This window comes from the organism of the source record quoted next, unplaced genomic scaffold, assembly GCF_019419815.1.
Source record: "Pyrus x bretschneideri cultivar Hongxiangsu unplaced genomic scaffold, Pyrus_bretschneideri_v1 Contig44, whole genome shotgun sequence".
Classification (NCBI taxonomy): Eukaryota; Viridiplantae; Streptophyta; class Magnoliopsida; order Rosales; family Rosaceae; genus Pyrus; species Pyrus x bretschneideri.
In genome coordinates, this window is record NW_025999768.1 from 971,895 (window position 1) to 992,990 (window position 21,096).

Here is a 21,096-nt window from a genome sequence, read left to right on the forward strand (position 1 = left end):
TGATCTCCTGCTTAAGACTCTCCACCTCCGCCATCAATGATTCAACCTGACGGGAGCGAGCTAGTAGGCGTTGGCCTATGTTGGACACAGAGCCAGCGCACTGAACACTGAGAGCCAAGGACTCTTGAACGGCCAACTCATCGGACCGTCCTGAAAGCAGCTGACTATCTTTGGGAGTGAGGAGGTTCCGAGCTACTATCGTAGCCGTTGTTGCATCTGTCATTACAGAGTCCTCATCTGTAAGAGGACCATGAGAAGATAAGAAAGACGGGCACCATACCTTATCCTGACGCGGCGCAACCGGATCATTGCTTAGACTCAAATCTAAGCAAATGTTCGATGGGTTAGATGAGCTAGCCATTTTTCAAGAAGTTAAAAGAGAAGGGTTGGATGGAGTGAAATCTCGACGAGCCGGAGACGATTTCTGGGCAATTTTCAAGTGTGCATGCTAGAGGTGATCGATCACCTCTATTAAAGGAGAGGCGTTCACCGATTCAGAAATGAAGAGACACCACTCTTCAAAGCGTAAAGATCGCCATCTCGTCAGACGCAATCCCGGCTTTTCAGAAAGCGTGTGTAACTTTGTCAAAAGCTCCCAGCTTTTCAGAAGACGCGTGGAAGGCGAGAAATCAGCTGCACACTTTTGCCGACAAGTGTGGGAGACAAAGCCGAAAGCTCCCGGCTTTCCAGAAAGCGAGTGCAACTTTGTCAAAAGCTCCCGGCTTTTCAGAAGACGCGTGAAGGACATTACCGCATCCGCATTGCCACTTGCCATTACAATTCCTATATACATCAACCAGTAGATTATCGAGTACCATTGTACTGTGATAACCAATCGGCAATTCGCTTGGCGGAAAATCCAGTCTTTCATGCAAGAACTAAGCATGTGGAGGTACATTACCACTTTATCAGAGAAAAGGTTCTGCAAGAAGAGATTGAGATGAGACAGGTCAAGACGAATGATCAAGTTGCGGACTTGTTCACAAAAAGTTTGAGTACAGGCAAGCTCGAAATTTTTCGCTGTTTACTCAGCACAGTGCAAAGAATGAGAGCTGACATTGAGGGGGAGTGTTGAGAATCAATGTCATTTGTAGGTGAAGTAAGTGTGTGAGGTAGGTGAAGTAAGTGTGTGAGGTTGGTGAAGTAAGTGGAGGTTGTAGGTGAAGTAGGTGGATGTTGTAGGTGAAGTAAGTGTGTGAGGTTGGTGAAGTAAGTGGAGGTTGTAGGTGAAGTAGGTGGATGTTGTAGGTGAAGTAAGTGTGTGGTGTAGCTTTCATTTGGTTTGCTATAAATACCCAAGTCCCCAAGCATTGTATATCATCCAAGGAAAAACAAAGGCTAGAGCTAAATAAGAAAAGCTTTGCTAATTAGTTTGTTTTGTGAGTTTTCTTTAAGAGTGTGCTCTATTTTCTTCTTCTTGGGATCATTAGAGTTATCTTGGATACTCTTCTTATTCAACATCACGGTCTTAATTACTCAAGTCACAACCTAAACCAGACTGCAAAAGAAACAAGAAAACCAGAACGAAAATCAGAAGACGACTTCTATGAACGAAATTTATGATTCCACATACAGCATGTATGTACGTTTATATAGATAGATGTACGAGTTTAATTTCCTTATCATTCTGGGATTAGGATTCCGCATACAGCTTGAATCCAACGAAGAAAAAGGATTCCGTATACAACTTGGAAAAATACTCGCATTAACCACCGGAATCTAATTAAACGGACAACTAAACCGCCTTTTGCATTTTAATATGCGTAGATGTAGTTGTAAATCACCAAACTGCTGTGCAGAAGCTTCAGATATGAGGCCACTAATTTAACAAGGCAAAATATAATAAAAACGTCCAGATCGAAAGCCGCGAGAAAATTCCACTAATATCACATGGAGATTACAAAAGCTTATCACTCACAAACCCAAACCCCAAATACTGGTACAAAAAAACTGTTAAACTAGAGCTAATTTGCCAACAAATCCACATAAATATTGAGATAAACTAAAAGCCATATACGAATCCACCATCTGAAATAGACAAAATATGTTATAAGAAGGGGTTTTAGTTGATAAACAATCATGGTTGAGATATATAGCAGTTAGATAAGACCTACTGAAAAAAAAAACGCCCACGAAAACAACGACAATTAATAAAGAGATTCGGAACAGCTAATTAGCCACCCCCTTCAAAGCCGATACTTCTTCTGCTGGAGCCCCGTTTGATCAATATTTCGCATCCACAACCCACCAACACTTGTTCTCATTGTCCCTCATGTTTCATCCTAGTCCGTGCCTTTCTTGCCCTTCTTCTTCATCTTTGTTATTAATTGGTCCAGACCAAATAGATCGGCGTCTTCAGCAACATCCCTCTCAAACTCAACCAGTCCATCTCTTCGTCCTGCTGCCCTCTCTTCAGTTCCTCCAAACCCTCTGTCAGGTTTGAAGCGTTCCGTCTTCCTAATCTTGTCCAACTGCTCATCAGCCCCGCCATACATTTTGCTATCAGCATCTTTCATAGGCCTGTATAGGGTTGAAATTGTATGCTGAGACGTAACCAAGCCCTTGTCGTAAACATTGTACTGATCATCTGTGGCAAACCCTGAATCCATTCCTTTTTCCTGGTTGAACAGCCTATGATCATACATAACCTCTCCTCCTCCGCCGCCCGCTCCTCCAACATTAGGCATGCCTAGGGCAACTTTCTCGCTAATATCTCGATCTCTATCTCAAGTAGTTTTACTTTTCTTCCCCATTGCTCCATCTTTTGCCTCCAACCTTCTCTTCGTTTTCCTCTCTCCATCCTTCTCCTCGCTAATCTTATTCCGCTCCAACCTCTCTTTTTGTTCCTCTATCGTCTCCTTTGGCACATCCGCATCCATTCCAGCTCTTTCAGAACGAGCTTTCCGAGCTAATTCCCTCAACTCCCTCTCTTTCTTTTCCTTCTCCTTTTTATTGAGTTCTAGCTTAACTTGATTTATTGCTTCAATTTCCTCCCTAGCCTTCTCCTCCGCTACATACAAAGACTCGGCGAGCTTTGCAAAATTATCATTAATCTGAACATCATGAAGGCCTCTCCCATCAGCCACAAGACGTTTGTCCAACGGAATTGTATACCCTTTTGGCTGCTCAAGTGCATCCACAGGCTTCTCCACCATCTTTATCATCCTCTCCTTGGCGCCGGAATTAAACGTTGCTGACTTCTCCGACGATTGCTTGGGCACATTATTCGGCTGCGCAGCGCTCAATATTACGTTCAGCGTTTTCTCGATTGCCACATTCGTTTCCGCTAGTCACCTCTTGCAACTCCTCCTCCTTCTCATCCTCATCCATCTTCTCATCCTTCAAAAAAAATTTTTGGCACGAGATCCTTGTGTTGGGAGTAGACTATTTCTTTCGAATTCTCAAACTGCTTTACAAGAACGTCATACGCAATGTCCCCATTCGCATCAACCGTAGCCGGAAGAATCTTCGTCCTGGGTTTTGAGATCTTATCCCTCCCCATGCCGAGAGGGTTCTGAGGCATGTGAATCTCCGGAAAAGCACCGCCATTGCCGAAGTCTATGTTCCGACGCAGTGTCAAAGCCGACATGGTGATAAAGCCACTTCAAACCCTAAATCGCAAAAAGCAAACGGACGTGACTTAAAAAATCCTAGGCAGACCAAAAGTATGAAACCCCATTTTTAAAAAGATTTTTCAATCTAATCGGACATTGAGTGGTACACTATTTATATAAAAACACATGATATACCATTGTTCCGATTATAAGCAAAAATTTCTCATAACTTTAAATCGAACAAAAAACAGAGGAAAAAAAATCCAAAATTGAAAAAACCCAACCAAATAGTAATTTAATTTGATTTTCAATTTTAGCTAAAAAATGGAACCAAATAAAACCGAACCACCCGCATGAATCTGGGCCCAAAGCCGTTGTAAGGAATGAATTGCACCGCTACCATCAAAGAGAAACTTATTATGTCAAAAATATGATTCGATACATTAAGTTTTATAATAAAACTAGTTGTAATATTTTTTTTTTTTAAGTTTTCAAACAATTATGTTATAACATTTAGTCCACCAAATTGTATTTTCGCCGCACAAAAAAATCTCTCACTATTACAACCTACTCCACTTATCATATCACGCCACGTGACATATTGCGTAGAGCGAAACCAATCACGAGCTTTTACTCCTTGCAACGACTATAACAAAAAGCCACGTACATGTGCACAAGGACACTTCTGTCAAAATACACCAGGGGCAGTTTAGTCATTTCATCCTCTCCCTTCTCTCCCCTCGCTCTGCATAGTGTTACAAAGTCTTCTCCCCCACTTGTTTTAGTCGCTGCCCGCAAAAACCATTCCTCCTCCTCAGACCTCAGTCTTCTCCTCCATCGCTATTCCAAAAGCTCAGAGCTTGATTTGGCCGTCAATGGCGGCCTCGGAGACCCCCAACGGAACGACCTTGAGGCACGCTTTTGGAAATGTCCTCTCCTTCTTCATCCTCATCCTGATCGGCGTCCTCGCATTTTCGATCCGGCTCTTCTCTGTGAGCTCTTCGATCATTATATTATTATCTGGATCTAATCGTCTACAGATATCAAAATCCAGCGTTGCTCGTTTGACAGCCAAGAAAATGCAGGAAAATGCATCAATGTTGAAATTGTATATCTATTGATGTACATATGTATATGGTTAAATTGTACAAATTATACCACTTTGCACTTGATTATTTACTCTTGTGAATTACCGAACCGAGTGGTGCTTCGAAATTAGTTTGACATGTGTTATCTGTAAATTGTTGAGTTCTAATTGTTGTAGTTTTGAATCTTTTGATTTGTCATTCACATTTACATTTCTCAGTAATCAAAAGGAGTGTAAGTGTGTAACTATGTATTCATATGGTCCTCATGTTCGTGTTTCGGCGTGAATTGATCTACAGGTTATAAAGTACGAGAGTGTAATTCACGAGTTTGATCCGTACTTCAATTACAGAGTCACTCAGGTTTGGTTCTTTATCTGATTTAAGATTGGTTTACCGTCAAGTATACCGATTTTTAATTTTTTTTGCTTAAATACAGTTTAACCTGTCTTGCACTTGGACAGATAATTCTAGCTGAATAAGATGGCATTGCTAGTGGATTATATGTACTTGAAAGTTTTGAAATTTATTATGAGTGCATGCGTCGATTCATCTTATTATAATGTAGTGACGGGAGGCTATATAAAAGATGACAGCTTTCTTTGTTGGTTTCAGTTTCTGACGAAGAATGGTATATACGATTTTTGGAACTGGTTTGATGACCGAACCTGGTAATTTCGAATTTTTCTGGCTTGTCAAACCTCATGGCAGGGTTCTTGTTTTGATTTCTTAGATTACGTAATTCAGCAATATGAATTTAAACTTTCTTAAAATTACATTCTAGGTATCCTCTTGGTCGTGTGATTGGTGGAACTGTGTACCCTGGATTGACCTTGACAGCAGGATCCCTATGGTGGTGAGCATGACTAGAAATGCTAGAAAAAAAAAGTTTATTTTCATTCGGATCTTAACTACTGAGTATGTGTTCCCCACAACCCAAAAGGAGAAGAAGGAGAAGAGAGAAAGGACCTACTTTACAGTGATTCTTGTTTTAGCCAATATTTATGATTCATTGCCCTCTTATTCTCTTATCAGGTTTTTGAATTCATTGAACATTCCTCTTTCCGTGGAAACTATCTGTGTATTTACTGCCCCTATATTCTCTGCTTTCACATCGTGGGCAACATACCTGCTGACTCGGGTTTGTATTCAAGCCTTAGTTATTTTGTAGATTTTGGTTACTGTCCTCCAATATTATGATGATTTCAATTGCCTCTTTCTTCAGGAAGTTAAGGGTGCTGGTGCTGGACTAACAGCTGCTGCTCTTATAGCCATGGTAAATTACATAGCGGGTAATTTTAACTCTACAACATTTGGAACGGGTAAAAGCAAATGCTTAGCTGTGCTTGTTTTATGTTTTTGTATGCAGGTCCCGTCATATATTTCTCGGTCAGTTGCTGGAAGCTATGACAATGAAGCTGTGGCTATTTTTGCTTTGATCTTCACTTTCTATCTTTATATAAAGGTTAGATTTTGAAATGATTACTTAATTCATTCATGTTCTATTAATGTATCAAAGTACGGTGGTGGTTTATGAATAATGATCGGATTTTGTTAACTGTTGAGTTTGTATCATTGGCATATTTTACAGGAATAATATAATGTGCTTCAAAAATAATGCTTGAATATTTTCTTACTACATTATACATCATATGCAGACTCTGAATACAGGATCCCTCTTCTATGCAACTCTTAATGCCATAGCGTACTTTTACATGGTAAGTATATGTACTAGTGTTGTTTTTGGTTTTGTCGTTTTATGAATTCCTCTGATATTTATTTTGATTGCATTTTGTTTCTTTGTTTCAGGTTTGCTCTTGGGGAGGCTACACATTTATTATTAACCTTATTCCAATGCATGTGCTTCTTTGCATTGCAACTGGCCGCTACTCCTCTCGTCTATACATTGCATACGCTCCTCTTGTAAGTATCGCAATACTAATGAAGCTAACTATGATTGAAAACAAGAGGAACATGCATTTGGCACTAAAATTGAAGCGTATGAACATTCTCAACAGTTTTGAGCTAGAAATACTAGATGGAAAAGAAGGGTGAATATTAAATTCATATGGTTAATAGGATAATTATTAAATTCATACTGTCTGATTGTAAAATACTTCGGTCAAGATTCATTTACTATGTTGAATTTTTTTTTTTTTTTTTTGAACTTTTTGAAAAGAATTTGCCATGTTTTTCTCTCCTTTAATATGTCATCATTTACTAGGATGTGAGAAAAGCTTAGTACATAGTTGATTTCCCTTTGAACTTTCTGACACCTGTCTCTGAATTTTGAAACACTGGGATAATGTTAAGGACGTGACATTAGGTCAGTTCTATCTACTTCAAAATGACACTTTTGGTTCCTAATTATAGCTTTCTCAATGCAGGTTGTTTTGGGAACGTTGTTAGCGGCTTTGGTGCCGGTGGTTGGATTCAATGCTGTCATGACATCAGAACATTTTGCTTCCTTCTTGGTGAGCATTTCCCAACTTTCTTTTCTCATTGACTTCTCATTTTTGCTTGCTTGCCTGTTTCTAGATTTGCATTGTAATGACCATTATTCTACTTTTTTTTAATAAACCTTGGAACTCATAAGAGTGTATGTTGTCTTGGACTGATCCACTTATAAAAGTTTGACTTTCATAAAGCAGTTGTAAAATATAGGTTGTGCTTTTATGAACTTTGATATTTGATAATACCAATTGAAGGGTTTCAAGCTTTGAATGAGTAGAAGTTAAAGAAAAGGTTGTATAAATAACGAACTGATTAGAAGTTAAATATAGATAAGAGTTGAGATGAATATGTCAACGATATGGTGTGGTCCACATGTTTTCTTCATTTTGTCCATAAACTAGATTTCTTGTACTTTGTATCACTGCCTTTCATGTTAGTTGTATTTATTGACAATATGTTTTCTTGTTGCAATATTTTCTTCTGCAGGTTTTTATTATTTTACATGTGGTCGCTCTTGTCTACTATATCAAAGGGATTCTCTCTCCGAAAATGTTCAAAGTGGCTGTCACGCTTGTAGTATCCATTGGCCTGTATGCTTCACTTGTTCTGTCCTCAAAATTTGTTAAGGTTCTCAAACATTGAACACAAAATTGATCTCTATGCCTCTCACGTTACTTTTTCCAGGCTAGTATGTTTAGCTGTGGTAGCAGTACTTGTAGCTCTGGTAGCTTCCAGCCCAACAAAGGGATGGAGTGGACGAAGTCTAAGTCTACTTGATCCGTAAGTACATAATTTGCTAGTTATGTGTGTTCTTTGTTTGTTAACCTTTGGTTTAATGGACGAACTGACTTGACTGAAGCAGAAATTTCAATTGGGGGCGTAACTTAATATGGAGTAACTGATTCCGAAATTTTCCAAACATCTGGCTATGGTCTGATATATTATTCAGAGGGCCTGATGCGGCAGCAAGCTAATTCTTTTAGAATGCATAATACGGCAAGCACCAAAATACATCTCAAGTTTGGAATTCCAAAGTAACTTAGTAAATGACTTGGTAATATCGTATTTGCTAACATAATGGGGTTCACAGGAAAAAGTAAGTGGATCACTAGGATAATTTGGATTCTTTTTGGTGTCTATAGTATGACCCTTTTAGAATTCACCCCCCTTCTGGTCCCTCGAGGCCAGCGGCGTCCCAACTTGAGATGTTAGTCACCATTTGACCTGTTTGTATTATATAACTTGTCATGAATACTTGTGCTGCCTAACTGAGAGACAAAGTAACTTTTATATGTTTGTATTTTATTTTTTTCACTTCAGAACTTATGCGAGCAAGTACATACCAATTATTGCTAGTGTTAGCGAGCACCAGCCTCCTACTTGGCCCTCTTACTTTATGGACATTAATGTGTTGGCCTTCTTGGTTCCAGCTGGAATTATTGTAAGAATCGAATCTGAAAACCATACTTTTCTTTTAGTTTCTCAAGTCACTATATTTTGATTTTTATTCATATATTCATGTTCCTTACCACTGTTTTTACGGTTTATATCTGTTGGTAGGCATGCTTTTCACCCTTATCAGATGCCAGCTCTTTTGTGATCCTCTATATTGTAACATCAGTATATTTCTCTGGAGTCATGGTAAGGAATTATTATTGGCATGGTTAAGTTCAATTTTTCTTCCCATTTTCATGATATTTCATATTAATATTGTTGTTCACTAATATTACAGGTGCGACTTATGCTAGTACTTGCTCCAGCAGCGTGCATCATGTCTGGGATTGCTCTGTCTGAAGCTTTTGACGTTTTCACACGATCAATCAAGTTTCAGTTACCTGGTCTTCTAGTGCCTTCCCAAGTTGATGTAAGCTTCTTGCTTTCCACTGCTGGTCTTCCTTCACCAAGCCGTTTTTATAAGTTATTCAAGGATAGCATTGATTTTGTCTTTTTGACTTTCAAGGCAGGGGAAACCAGTTCCGAGAACACTGTATCCCAGAATGAAGTGCCGAAAGCAGATAAAAGTGCAGACACATTAAAGGAGAGACCCTCGAGAAAGAACAGGAAGAAGGAAAAGGAAGCGGTTGAAAAGCCTTCCATTAAATCTCAAATTGAAAAGAGGCTTCTGGTTTTACCATTTGAGGGATCTATTCTTGCTATATTTCTACTTGTGTTGCTTGGAGCCTTCTATGTGGTAAATAAATTTTCTTCGTTCTCCATTTTGTGTGATTTAAATCACGTATCAGTTCTGGTTCCGATGCATATGCATACTGTATGCTGTAGTATGTTATGGCACTCAAAGTTATACATTCTTCAAACCTGAGACAATTTCCGGGGGAAATATATCTTCCTTATCAACTTTAACAGTGAGTTGAAAAAGACATGCGACTCCTCTGAAGTTGAGCCATCATTCATTTTGTAGGTTCATTGTGTCTGGGCAGCAGCAGAAGCTTATTCAGCCCCGTCTATTGTTCTAACTTCTCATTCACATGATGGTCTTCATGTTTTTGATGATTTTAGAGAGGCTTATGCGTGGCTAAGCCACAACACTGAGGTGGATGATAAAGTGAGTTCTTCGCCATATTCTTTTTATCCTCTGTATCAACTCAGTTTAATTTGACAGACAAATTGTGCTGTTTGTCAAATGAAGATATTAACTAATATTCGTTTTTTCTATAAACTTGTTGCAGGTTGCCTCTTGGTGGGATTATGGGTACCAAACTACTGCCATGGCTAATCGCACAGTCATTGTTGACAATAATACATGGAACAACACGCATATTGCAACCGTGGGTACTGCCATGTCTTCACCAGAAAAGGCAGCTTGGGAAATTTTCAACTCGTTGGATGTAAAATATGTCCTCGTTGTTTTTGGAGGTTTGTTCCTTTTGGCATGATGTGATAGTATAAAAAGAAAGTAAAACCTTATTCTGATAGATAAACTTTACCTATCAGGTCTTGTTGGCTACCCCAGTGATGATATTAACAAGTTCTTGTGGATGGTCCGAATTGGAGGGGGCGTATTCCCTCATATCAAGGAACCTGATTACTTAGTGAGTCCCTCATTTCCTTCATCTTCTTTTTTATTTTCCTACCTGGTTATGATTTGAGACGTTGAGATATTAGTGATGTTATTGTTGAGTCATTAACCATGTCGTGTATTGTCTTCGTTTCTAAAGAGGGATGGCCAGTATCGCATTGACAATCAAGCGACCCCCACTATGCTAAATTGTCTCATGTACAAGCTCTCTTATTACAGGTCTGCATTTTCGCAACATCGCTTGCTGATTTGTAGAGTTTTCTTCTTAAATTCTTTGTTTCTTTGTTCCGGCTGTGAGTAATACAGTGCATCTTGTGTTCTTTTACTTTAGGTTTGTGGACACAGACGGTAAGGCTTTGATAGGGTGAGGCAAACAGAAATCGGAAAGAAACATTTCAAACTTACTCATTTTGAAGAGGTCAGACGATCTTTTAGTATGAGATTTTTGTCTGCAACAATATATATTTGAGTAATGTGACCGTCAACTGATTATTCAAAACTTAAAACACGCCGGTTTCTGATTACGCTGTGGATATTAATCAACGTAGGTGTTCACAACTACACCATTGGATGGTTCGGTTATACAAACTAAAACCGCCAAAGAACAGGATCCGAGGAAAGACAAAGAAGTCAAAATCGGTATGTATTAGATCGTTGCTCTTCCTCAGTAGTGTCGATTTGTAATGGCTATCAGTTCTATCGATGTAACAGGAACTGAATCTGTTTCCTTTGCAGAAATCGAGCTCAATGAGTGGCACAAAGAAGAGCGGAATGAAAAGGAATCCTTGGCACTAATCTGTGGTCACGTATCTGTAATCTCATGACATATATACAGAAACGCTGAGAGGGCCTCTGGAGAAAGTGATTGAGATCAGGCATAGTTTTAGTTGATCATTTCTTACAAAACCCAAATCGATCAAAAGATTTTGTAGCCACTTGTGATATGGATCTTGACTTGTATACTCGTTTTACAGCATAATCTTTTTAACAGATTGTTTAGGCGAAAAACCACAGGCAAAATCAAACTACTCACACCGGCGATAACTGGAAGCGAACAGGATTGTTTTACCAGTTCGGTCCGGTGAATCATTTTCCGTATTCTTTTGTATCCAACACGTAAAAACGAACATAAAGATATTCCGTTATTTTCATCACGAAGAATAACAAGCCGGGGACGAAAACAATCGGGAAAATGTAGGTTCACAACTCTGAAATAGAGAACTTCAAGCCAACAAAGGAATAAATGTTACAGACCATGACTTATTTACCCACACATCCAAAGTTACAACTCAAATCTACAGTTTCTTCAAGCCTCTTTGTGTCCAAATTCTCGTAACCGGTTAGATTTCAGATTATCATTCTCCATATCGTGCAGTTTTTCTGTCGTGTGATGCCGGTGGTGTAGTAGGAACAACGCGACGGAGAAAGAAAGCTGAAGCATACACCCCCACTGCATTCGGCAAAGTAATCGACACATTAGAATAACGAATAGTATAAATATTTGCTAAACCCTTGTTAATCCTATGCACTAAGAACAAGTTCACATGCTTGCTTGAAGTTCTGGACCGACGGTGGTGAAAGCTCTAAACAGCAAGAACGTGGACCAATAAATATGCTATGTATCTCTATATTCTGCACCCAAACTGAACAGATCTTCCGACTAAAACGCGAACAGAGTTTTCAGTGGGCGATGCCGTGAATAAGCCAAGCCGAAAATGATCCTTACTCAACCGATGAATTTATCCTTCATCAATCTTTTCAAGTTGTTACAAGCTTCTTAGGCAAGTTATAAGTCTTCTTAAGGAACTTCGCTGCAGTCTCGTCATTCCGATAACACAAGACACGTAGAAGTGTGTTTGGCTCGTTGGAATTCCACTCGCCTGTAGTTGGAGGCATTGGAAGCCGGGATTTCGCTGAAGATCCATAGTTCTCCAGAGTTGCACGTTTGAACTGTTCAACAAGGCTGTCAGTATCAATACCGTACAGAGGGAGGATACTTTTAACAGTGGTCGATAACTTATCAATCAAATCAGCCGGCAGTCCATCCCCGTTTGACCAGAATAAATCAGTCAGAAACTTAAAATCCTCCTCGATTAAGCCAGAATCTTTCTGTGTGAAAGTGCGAGAAGGTCCTCCAGCTAGCAAAACCAACAAGAACCCATCAAAAGAAGCTCTCATTACATCAGTAATGACTCGTGTTCTAACTCTGTCGTGCACAGTTGACGAAATAATCTCCAAGTATTGCTCAAGTTCCTGAAGAAATGGCTCAATCCTAGACGACGAAACTCCCAAAATATACAAGCCGTCCCAGAGGACATGACTTAGGTCATGGAAAACGACCTTGTATGCTGTTGCCTCACAAAGTTGTTGGATTCCTTCAGCACAAGCAGATGCGGAAAGCTGAAACATTTTGCCCACTCCGTTTGCTATATTGTCCCCTTGACGGGTTTCTGAGCTCCCAAGATGGGCAATTATCCTCTTCTCAAAAACTCTCAATTCCATTCGAATAAGCTGCAAAGTATTAATGCGCACACAAAGTTGCGGAATCCCAAATGAGCTGTCCCCATTTGTACTTTCAACCTGAGATTTCCTTCTCTGGCTTATATGCAACCTTTCCTTTTTCTTGAACACAGCATATTTTGATCCTGCTGAGCATCTGGTCAAAGCCGGTAAAGCAGGTACAGAAGTGCTTCGGGTCCCTGCACAAGTAACAGAGGAGAACTGGCAGTCATTATGGAGATCAAAAACTTAAAATTCAATGTACCAGTGCAAGCGAAGAAATATTTATACCACATCCAGCTTTGGCCTTCAAAACATAATGTTGAATACATTTGTCAAGACTGGTCATCAGTTCTGGAACCAAGACAGAATGCATGGGTATCTGCAACGTAAAGAATGCTTCCAACGTTTCATCTATAATGCGTAAAACTTCGACAGCAGAAGGAGCAAGCCGCTCTTTGTTTGCCTTTGGATTCCATACCTGTCCAAAGAAATTTCAGCAAAATATACTTTTATGTTAGGAAGCAAGCACCGAGGCTTGTATCTCTTCTTTGTCAACTATTTTGGTGCGTGGAAACAGAAAATGCATACCTCTTGATGCAGATTTCTGTCAACCCATTCCCTCAGCCTGTCTACTCTTGTCCTTATCCAAGTCTTTGCCAGATTAGGCAATTACAGCTTCAGTCTCGTAAGGAGGCATCTCCCTTATGATCGATTTCCCCCCATCCTCACTATCCACTGAATCTTCGACGGCAATCTGCACAAGATCTTTTTCCAATTTGTCAGCAGCTCTCAGCACTTGTATAGTGTCCTGGTGTCAACTCAGTGAGACCCGCCACAAATTGCTTCAGCTCATTTCCATAGCAAGAATGCAGCGTAGCCATAGCAATGCCTGTTGCAAGAGGGTGCCATCTCTTCAATACTGGACCAAATATCCCCTTCTCACTAAAAGCCAGTTCACTAACTTCTTGTGCGAGGATGGTAAGGGCAGGAAGATTGTTTTGGCTCTTCGAGTAGCGCTTGCGAGAACCTACCTTTTCCAGTTTCTGCCTTAAGACAACATACAAAAACTTGGATCAGTTTATACCCAAAATTTAGATAGTTAAAGTTTATCAACCTGATTTTCCAATTGATCATTGACAAGAAACAGGCATAAAAAGAATATTTCCTATCATAATATACATTGTTTACGGCCTCTTTATTTAATCGAAGCCCAAAAATAATATGGGAACTTGCCTGTGCAAAAGTGGTGCGTATTGATGATCTTATGTAAGCATCAACCCTGTCATAACCCACATTAGTTTCTTTCCTCTTCCGACGGTACTCATGAGAAATATCTTGAACCAGTATTTTTGCTGATAATAACCCCAGAGAGAGAATGTTTTGCATCGCTTCAATATTTCCACTGTGGAAAGTATCTCGGTAAGCAAGGAGCCTTTTCTCAGCCCAACCCAATATCGAACTCAATGTCGAACTTAAGATCTTCGAATAAGATGGATCTTTTGTGCCATAGGCATCTTGTTCAACTTCCGCCAACAGGTTACTGGATGCAAGCAGCAGGTCATTATCCACTTGGCCAGTTGTAACATAACGATGAAATAAAACCCATGAGAAACAAAGATCATGCAGCATTTGATTTATTCCGAGAACTACCCAGGTCTTCTTTATGAGGTCGAAAACCTCATCAAGCTCTTCAATAACAGATGTTTCTTCATTCGGGTCAAAACACGATTCTAGTAGCATTTGGTAGAGCCTCAGGTTCAACGGAAACCCATCTGCCCAGTGGCACGTCTCAGAAACAGAACCGTCAACTGATCTGTTAGCAAGAGACATAACAGCATTGCGAAGAACTTGCATCGACTCAGTGTGCTTTCCAGTTTCTATGGGTTTATCTAAGGCCCCATGAATAATCTTCCGGAGTTGTTGAGAAGCAGTGTCTCTCTTATCTAAAGGCAAATAAGGATACAATAGAAGTCCGGCTTCGAGAACCCTCAAGTTTCTCCTCTGCCAAGCTTCATATTCTTGTTGGTTAGGAAAATCCGAAGACTTGAACTGCTGTAATAGCTCAAGGGGCAATACCATGCATTCTATTCGCCGTCCAAGCTAAAACATATAAACAAATACCAACAATTCACTAAGCTGGACTAGAGATAACACAAACAACCAAAAATTGTATCAAAAATTGCAGACGCTTGCGTCACATTGGCTAGAGCGGATGTGCTCCCATGTGCAACCGAGATCTTAGATTAGTTTAATATAGATTATCGCTTGTCTCAAAACAAAAGTGCCAAAAATTAAAACCAAATTTTGATTCCTTTAGCACTAGACATCAAAAAGGTTGAAGCTTTGATTTCTCCTTCCCCACAATTGTCTATTTTTCTATCATTCATAATTCATCTTCCTATCTTGTCTATCATTTTCGCAGCAACCAAACACAACCTAGAATCTCTTTCAAATCAAAATTCACATACCTGACCAGCAGCAACCCTCAAAAGCGCTCTCCGGACCCTCGAATCAGTCTGCTCCGAAACCTTCATCTGTACTCTCACGAGCTCCCAAACCGTCCCGGTCCGCTTACTCCTCCCCTGGCTCACTGAGTCACCGCCACTGAGTCTCCTGCCAGACGACGACTTCAAACCCAGCGCCTTCTTGACCCGGCTCGCCGCCGACGACGTCGACCTCTGAAGCGACGACGGGAGCGAAGTCAGAGTACTCCGGTCCGTCTTCTCGGACTGTGGGATGTAGGTGAGCGGTTTGGGCCCGGAGCTCCGGCAGGCTCCGACTAAGATCTCGTAGACGGTTTCCCGGAGCTCCGAGTCCGAGAGTGTCGGACCCAGTTCCCCAAAGGGGTTCGGGAGGGCTTCAACTGGGTGAAAGGGCATGGCGGGTTGGATTGGAATTGGAATTGGAATTGGATTGGAGTTTTGCGAGTGTCGTCTGGAGCTTCCGAATACTCTGTCTCTGAGAATCTGAGCCATTTTTGCTTGAAAAAGGAAAAAAAAAGAAAAAAGGAAGAAGCTTTCGGGGTTTCTGTTATTCTTGCTTGACTTTGAAGGAAGCCATGATGGTAAAGTGTGATTTAAAAAAGGTACTGAATTTCAAGGAAAGAGAGAGAGAGAGGCGAGAGAGAGAGGAGAGAGAGAGAGAGAGTGGGAATGTTTTGCAGATAGTGATGTGGGGTTTTTTGCTTTTATGGTGCAGAATGAGGAAATCAGATCAGAAAATTTTGAGAGAGAGAGAGAGTTTTGATGGGATTGGATTTAAGGAAGGGGAAGAAGAAAGGGATTGAGTTTATCTGAAAACAGAAAAAGATTTAGCAGGGGGAGTTTAGATTTGGTGGTTTATTAAGGGAAATTTATATGTATAGGAAGTTTTCAAAGGAAAGAGATTTTTATTTTATTTTTTATTAAAATATAGATTAATTGTGAGGTTTACATTACATCGAATTTAACGATTCGACTCGTTTATTTTTCAAGTTGCATCTCATAGATCAATTTTGTAAAATATTAGTTAAATCGAAAATATTTGAAGCATCTAATTGACTTTAATGATGGAACACTTTGTTCTCTAAAGAACATTAAAATTTTAAAGTGATAATTAAATAGGCAAATGATGTTGGATTGAATTGAATTTTTGTAAAGATGATTTATGAATCGAAACTTATAAAATCAACGTTCGAATCGTTGAAATTCAATGTGCACAACTATTTCCTACTTTTACGAAAAACTAGGATATAAAAGGATCTGAATTATAAGCAAATGGTTTTGAATCGAATTAATTTTTGTAAAGATAATTTATAAATTAAGACTTACAAAATAAATGTTCGAATCATTGAAATACAAAGTTAAATGAACTCCACAACTATTTCCTATTTTTATGAAAAAATAAGGATAAGGATATAAAAGGATCTGAGTTACATACATATATATATATATATAGAGAGAGAGAGAGAGAGAGAGAGAGAGAGAGAGAGAATTGAGTCAGAGTCAAGGCGCGTATAGAAATTGGAATTTTGTAGTTTCGATTTTGTTTTTGTGTGTTTTTATTTGGAGAATCTGAGATGCATGAGAAATGACCTTTTATATCTTAGTATAAAAAAGTAAATTAAAATATGATGATGGGTCTCTTTGTCATCATCCATTTTAAACATTCTTGTCTTTTTGTTTTCATGTAACAAGGTTTATTCCTTTTCTAACCGAACTATAATTATAGTAGTATCTTAAAATAATCATTCTTATTTTGTGAATAAGGCACGCGACGAGAGTGAATGAGACTAACTTATGAAAATATTAGCATTATCGATAAGTAAATTTTTCTCGCCGCACCAAGAGTAAGGTTAAAAATTTTGGTCTTTATCCAAGCCAAAAAAAGGCCAAAACAATAAATAATAGCAATTAGTTGGGAGTTAAGACCACCATTTACATTTTCTAGATTTTTTTATGTACTTGAAATTTGAAGGTGAGCCCACCAATGGAATTCAGGGGGAACATGCCTCTGGGTGGTCATATGTTGTTTCCTGGATTTTGGTCCTAAATCTAACAGCTTCCAAACTTTTAAGGTAGTTCTGCATTAGGCTTTTGTCCTTGCAAAGTCTTACTAGTAGCATTTGACGCATTATCTAAACATTTCAAACCAATAATACATGTTATGTGGTAATGATAAAGCATTTTTGAACGTCACTGTTTTAAATATGTACAAGTCATTTCTTGGTATAACCCGTCATTTTAAGTCTAGCATGATACAAACGCTTCAAAATACTATTTTTCTTGCTCTTGCCAAGAGTTCAGCTTTACCCAAGCCTCGTTAACCCTCGTTCGGCTCTTCTATTTAAGTTTTAGCCAATTCGAGGCAAGATGAAGAGGAAGGTTTGGCGTTGGGTGCATTATCTCCTCTAGCATGGCAAGAGTAAGAGTTTCCGGCGAAGAAGCCGGCAACTCTCATATCTTGTAGGCCAGAATTGTAAAGCAAAAAGGGGAATGTTTGATTGCGTAGTTAGGTTGGTTCAGCCAACAAAGGTGACCGCTTTAATGTCACCTTCCATGTGCATTTACACCAAATTCCAACCCACTTGTATACTAATCCCACTTGTGAATGAAAGCACAGAAAATAAAATATTACCTACCAGACCTTTTTCGATTTACTTCTCCAACCTTTCAACCTTATTGATTTACATCTCTTTATTCTGTTTTCTTTTTAAATTCTTTTGTTAGTTGGGAAGTCACGAGCCAAATGAATTGCTCTGCTACTATGATCACAACCACCGACATAGGTTCTATTCAGATCTTACAGTCCATAGCTCAAAAATTAGACATTTTAAACTATTCAAATTGAATTTCACGGTCTCTATTACCCTATTTTTCTAACTCATCTCACACAAATCAAGAGCTTAAATCTCTTTTTCAAAGAAACCAAGGACCTGAATTTCATGGTTCTTAAAGTTTTTTTATTTATTTATTTTATTATATTATATTTTATTAACATGGAATAGTTATATATATGTTAAAACTATTGCAATTCTTAACTTTTTATGTGTTTTCATAAAATAAAATAAACTTTAGATAATGCTAAGGAGATCAAATTTGTAATCAAATGATGTGTCACAAATAAGAAAAAAACACGTTAATCGACACTTAGTTAATAACCCAATCATCTATAACCACATCATTTGGTTTAAAAAATTTGGTCACCCTAACATTACCCAAAAACTTTTCATGCGTTACTAATATATACCTGCATAATCAAACAAGGATAATGCGAAAAACCAAAATTTTAAACCAAATGATGTATCACTAATAGTAAATAAGCATATTAATCAATACTTAAGTAATAATTCAATCATCAACCATCACATCATTTGGTGTACAAATTTTAGTTTAAAAATTTGGTCTCCATAGTATTACCCAACAAACAAATCACAATCCGTAACTCAAAACCTAAAACCATAAATTAGATTAAATAAAGAGATGAATAGTTGATCCATATCCACTCAGTCTTTTTTCTACTTGTAACTTCTTCGTTTCAAAATAAGTAAACACGTCTTTTTTCCAAAATAAGTAAACATGCCAACCGAATTAGTAATATCACAAGAGTAGGGTTATCCACAAATTATTTTTTTTTGGTACCTCTCACACATCCTCTGTTGATTTATGTCCCTTGATCTTCTTCAATTCGTTTGATCTGACGGTTGAAAATTAAGAAGAATACGTGGGAGGTAGAAAGAGGTTATGAATAACACCACCGATCTCACAAATGACATCACATATGTGATTCTGAAAGTGGATGCCATCAAACTAGGCAGGCAGGAATATATGAAACCCAGGCCTGCATTTGGCATAATGTTATAAAATTGTAAGTAATATTGGGAATTTGGGAAGAGCAATGTTATAAAATTGTAAGTAATATTGGGAATTTGGGAGGAGCAATATTTTCCATTTGGCAAATTTTTGCACGTCAAAAAGATTTATTTACACACACACACACACACACATTGTTTGTATTTGTATGATTGTATATATAATTAATTCGTAATTAGCTAAGATGTTGCCGTCGCTGTATATCAATCGTGTGTTCCATGTAATCTATTAGCTGTGTTGGAGCTCACCAAGATTTTCTCCCCCGGAAGAAGAGGGCCTCCATCCCAGATTTTGGTCACCATGAAGATCTATAAATGACTTATCAAATAACGTATTTAAACCAAGCAAGTGATTTGGTAGACCTTCTAGTTGTGTTACTTCTACACCACTTAATAGGCCCGCCACATGTATTATTGAAGGGACAAATGTGACATTCAATGCAGTATGATGATGATTATAATTTTAAGTGTTCAAATCGAGTACAAATTCGTAACAAACATAATACTTTGAATATCTTACTCCACAAATGGAGGAAAAAATCATTGTAAGATTAAGGTTATCTTGTCCGTTAATCTCACAATGAATGGAGACAATTATGCAGTTATGGTCTTCTTCATTGGCAATTCATCTTCCAAGTTTAATTTCTTTAAACTTGTAAGACGAATCGCAACTTCGAAACAGTGATTATTAGAGATGTTATATTTTATAGAGGGACCCCACAATGGGGAAGGGAGTCAACTGAACAACTCAGCCATTGGCCGGAGTTTGGCCTGCATCCCGATCCCCATTATTGTTCTCCCCCGATTATCATGTTAGGTGAATTGTGACCTCGTACAATCTTTTCGGGTGAGCAACAGCCGCTTCCTCACAGTCCCCCTCTCTTTGAAACAAGGGGCGCTTCTGGGAAAAGAGAATAATTAGATATGACGTGTAGTGGAACAACCAAGAGAGACCTATTGGTTATAAGTGTATCAAAGGGGAAGTTCATAGTTAACAAGTTGGCGTTCAACGACGAAGAAGATAATTTCGAGGGTTGTCATCCATCTATGTCTGTTTCGGCTTCAAAGTTTTCGGATGTCAGCCAAACTCAACATACATCATTCGTGAAGGGATGAACTTGATATCTTCAACTTAGAGAACGGAACCATTAGATCACATCCTTTATCTCAATGCCAAAACCCTTTGGAGGATCATACTCTCTGGATTACTCCACCCTTAATCAACGGACTTTGCTTCGACAGGAAGGAGGCCTCACAATTAAAGATAAGATGAGAGAAAATCGGTTAATGGTTTGGACATGTGAAATGAAGATTAATAAATGTCCCAGTTAGACGATGCGATTATGAGATAGAGGTTTAGGGCAAAACCGGTAGATGAAGACATAGGAAGACTTAGAAATATACTCTAAGAAGAGACATGGAATACATGGAGCTAGTAAAAGACTTGACACAAAGCTGAGCACAGTATCGTCTAGAATTCACACTGTTTACCTTCCAATTTTTTTTTTCATTAATAACAGACTGATAATCTCATATTTTTCTCGTCGTGAGCCAAAAAAAAGGAAAATTAGGGTATATATGCTGTTTTCTTGATGAACAAGTAACAGTGGGGTTGGAATCGGAATATTTTCTGGCGACCAATGGGATTTATCACCGTTAATTTATTCTATATATATGGATGATTCAAGGATCTCGATTTTCAGTGAATTTTATTTTTTTCAAATGGTATATTTACATTGCATGAAGGTTCGCCAATTAATCGATTTCCTGGTGATGGTGTGATTGTAACAAAACAAATTAAACCCAAAATTAACTTTAAAACATTATTCATCTCAGTGACAGTACTCATTGTCATATGGTTAAACAAGTAAATTAACTTTTATCACCAAAATTTAAAGTCTAGTAGCTTGGAGTTATAATTAAGCACGATATTAAAATGATTGGTTGTATAATGGAAGAGTTAAGTGGGTGAGTGATTCATTGTCACCTCATGTTGAGGTCAAATTAAGCATGCCCGAGGCTCTCAAGTTAGTAGGGTATGCTCCGCCCCCAATAGGCGGGTAGTAAATCACCTTGTATAATAAAAAAAAAAACTAAGAATCAATTTGAACCCCT

At 38.6% G+C, this 21,096-nt stretch overlaps 2 protein-coding genes and 1 pseudogene across 2 annotated transcripts; 1 reads left to right on the forward strand and 2 right to left on the reverse strand.

Annotated features, from left to right (window-relative positions):
* Positions 1–1,876: 1,876 nt before the first annotated feature.
* LOC125469726 lies at positions 1,877–3,589 on the reverse strand (annotated as a pseudogene).
* Positions 3,590–4,323: 734 nt separating this feature from the next.
* On the forward strand, positions 4,324–11,138 carry LOC125469725 (dolichyl-diphosphooligosaccharide--protein glycosyltransferase subunit STT3A-like). Its single transcript, XM_048567452.1, is given in 25 exon segments — positions 4,324–4,546; positions 4,940–5,002; positions 5,255–5,310; positions 5,424–5,495; positions 5,675–5,780; positions 5,865–5,915; positions 6,009–6,104; positions 6,298–6,357; positions 6,449–6,562; positions 7,027–7,113; positions 7,580–7,683; positions 7,778–7,873; positions 8,414–8,534; positions 8,654–8,734; positions 8,826–8,957; positions 9,054–9,284; positions 9,513–9,656; positions 9,781–9,967; positions 10,046–10,143; positions 10,270–10,349; positions 10,462–10,478; positions 10,481–10,548; positions 10,679–10,690; positions 10,692–10,769; positions 10,866–11,138. Coding segments are annotated over 25 exon segments (2,331 nt in total). The 5' UTR covers positions 4,324–4,429; the 3' UTR covers positions 10,926–11,138.
* Positions 11,139–11,254: 116 nt separating this feature from the next.
* On the reverse strand, positions 11,255–15,950 carry LOC103943888 (protein unc-13 homolog). Its single transcript, XM_048567451.1, is given in 7 exon segments — positions 11,255–12,829; positions 12,921–13,110; positions 13,221–13,295; positions 13,297–13,440; positions 13,442–13,675; positions 13,866–14,732; positions 15,101–15,950. Coding segments are annotated over 7 exon segments (2,958 nt in total). The 5' UTR covers positions 15,608–15,950; the 3' UTR covers positions 11,255–11,888.
* Positions 15,951–21,096: the final 5,146 nt, after the last annotated feature.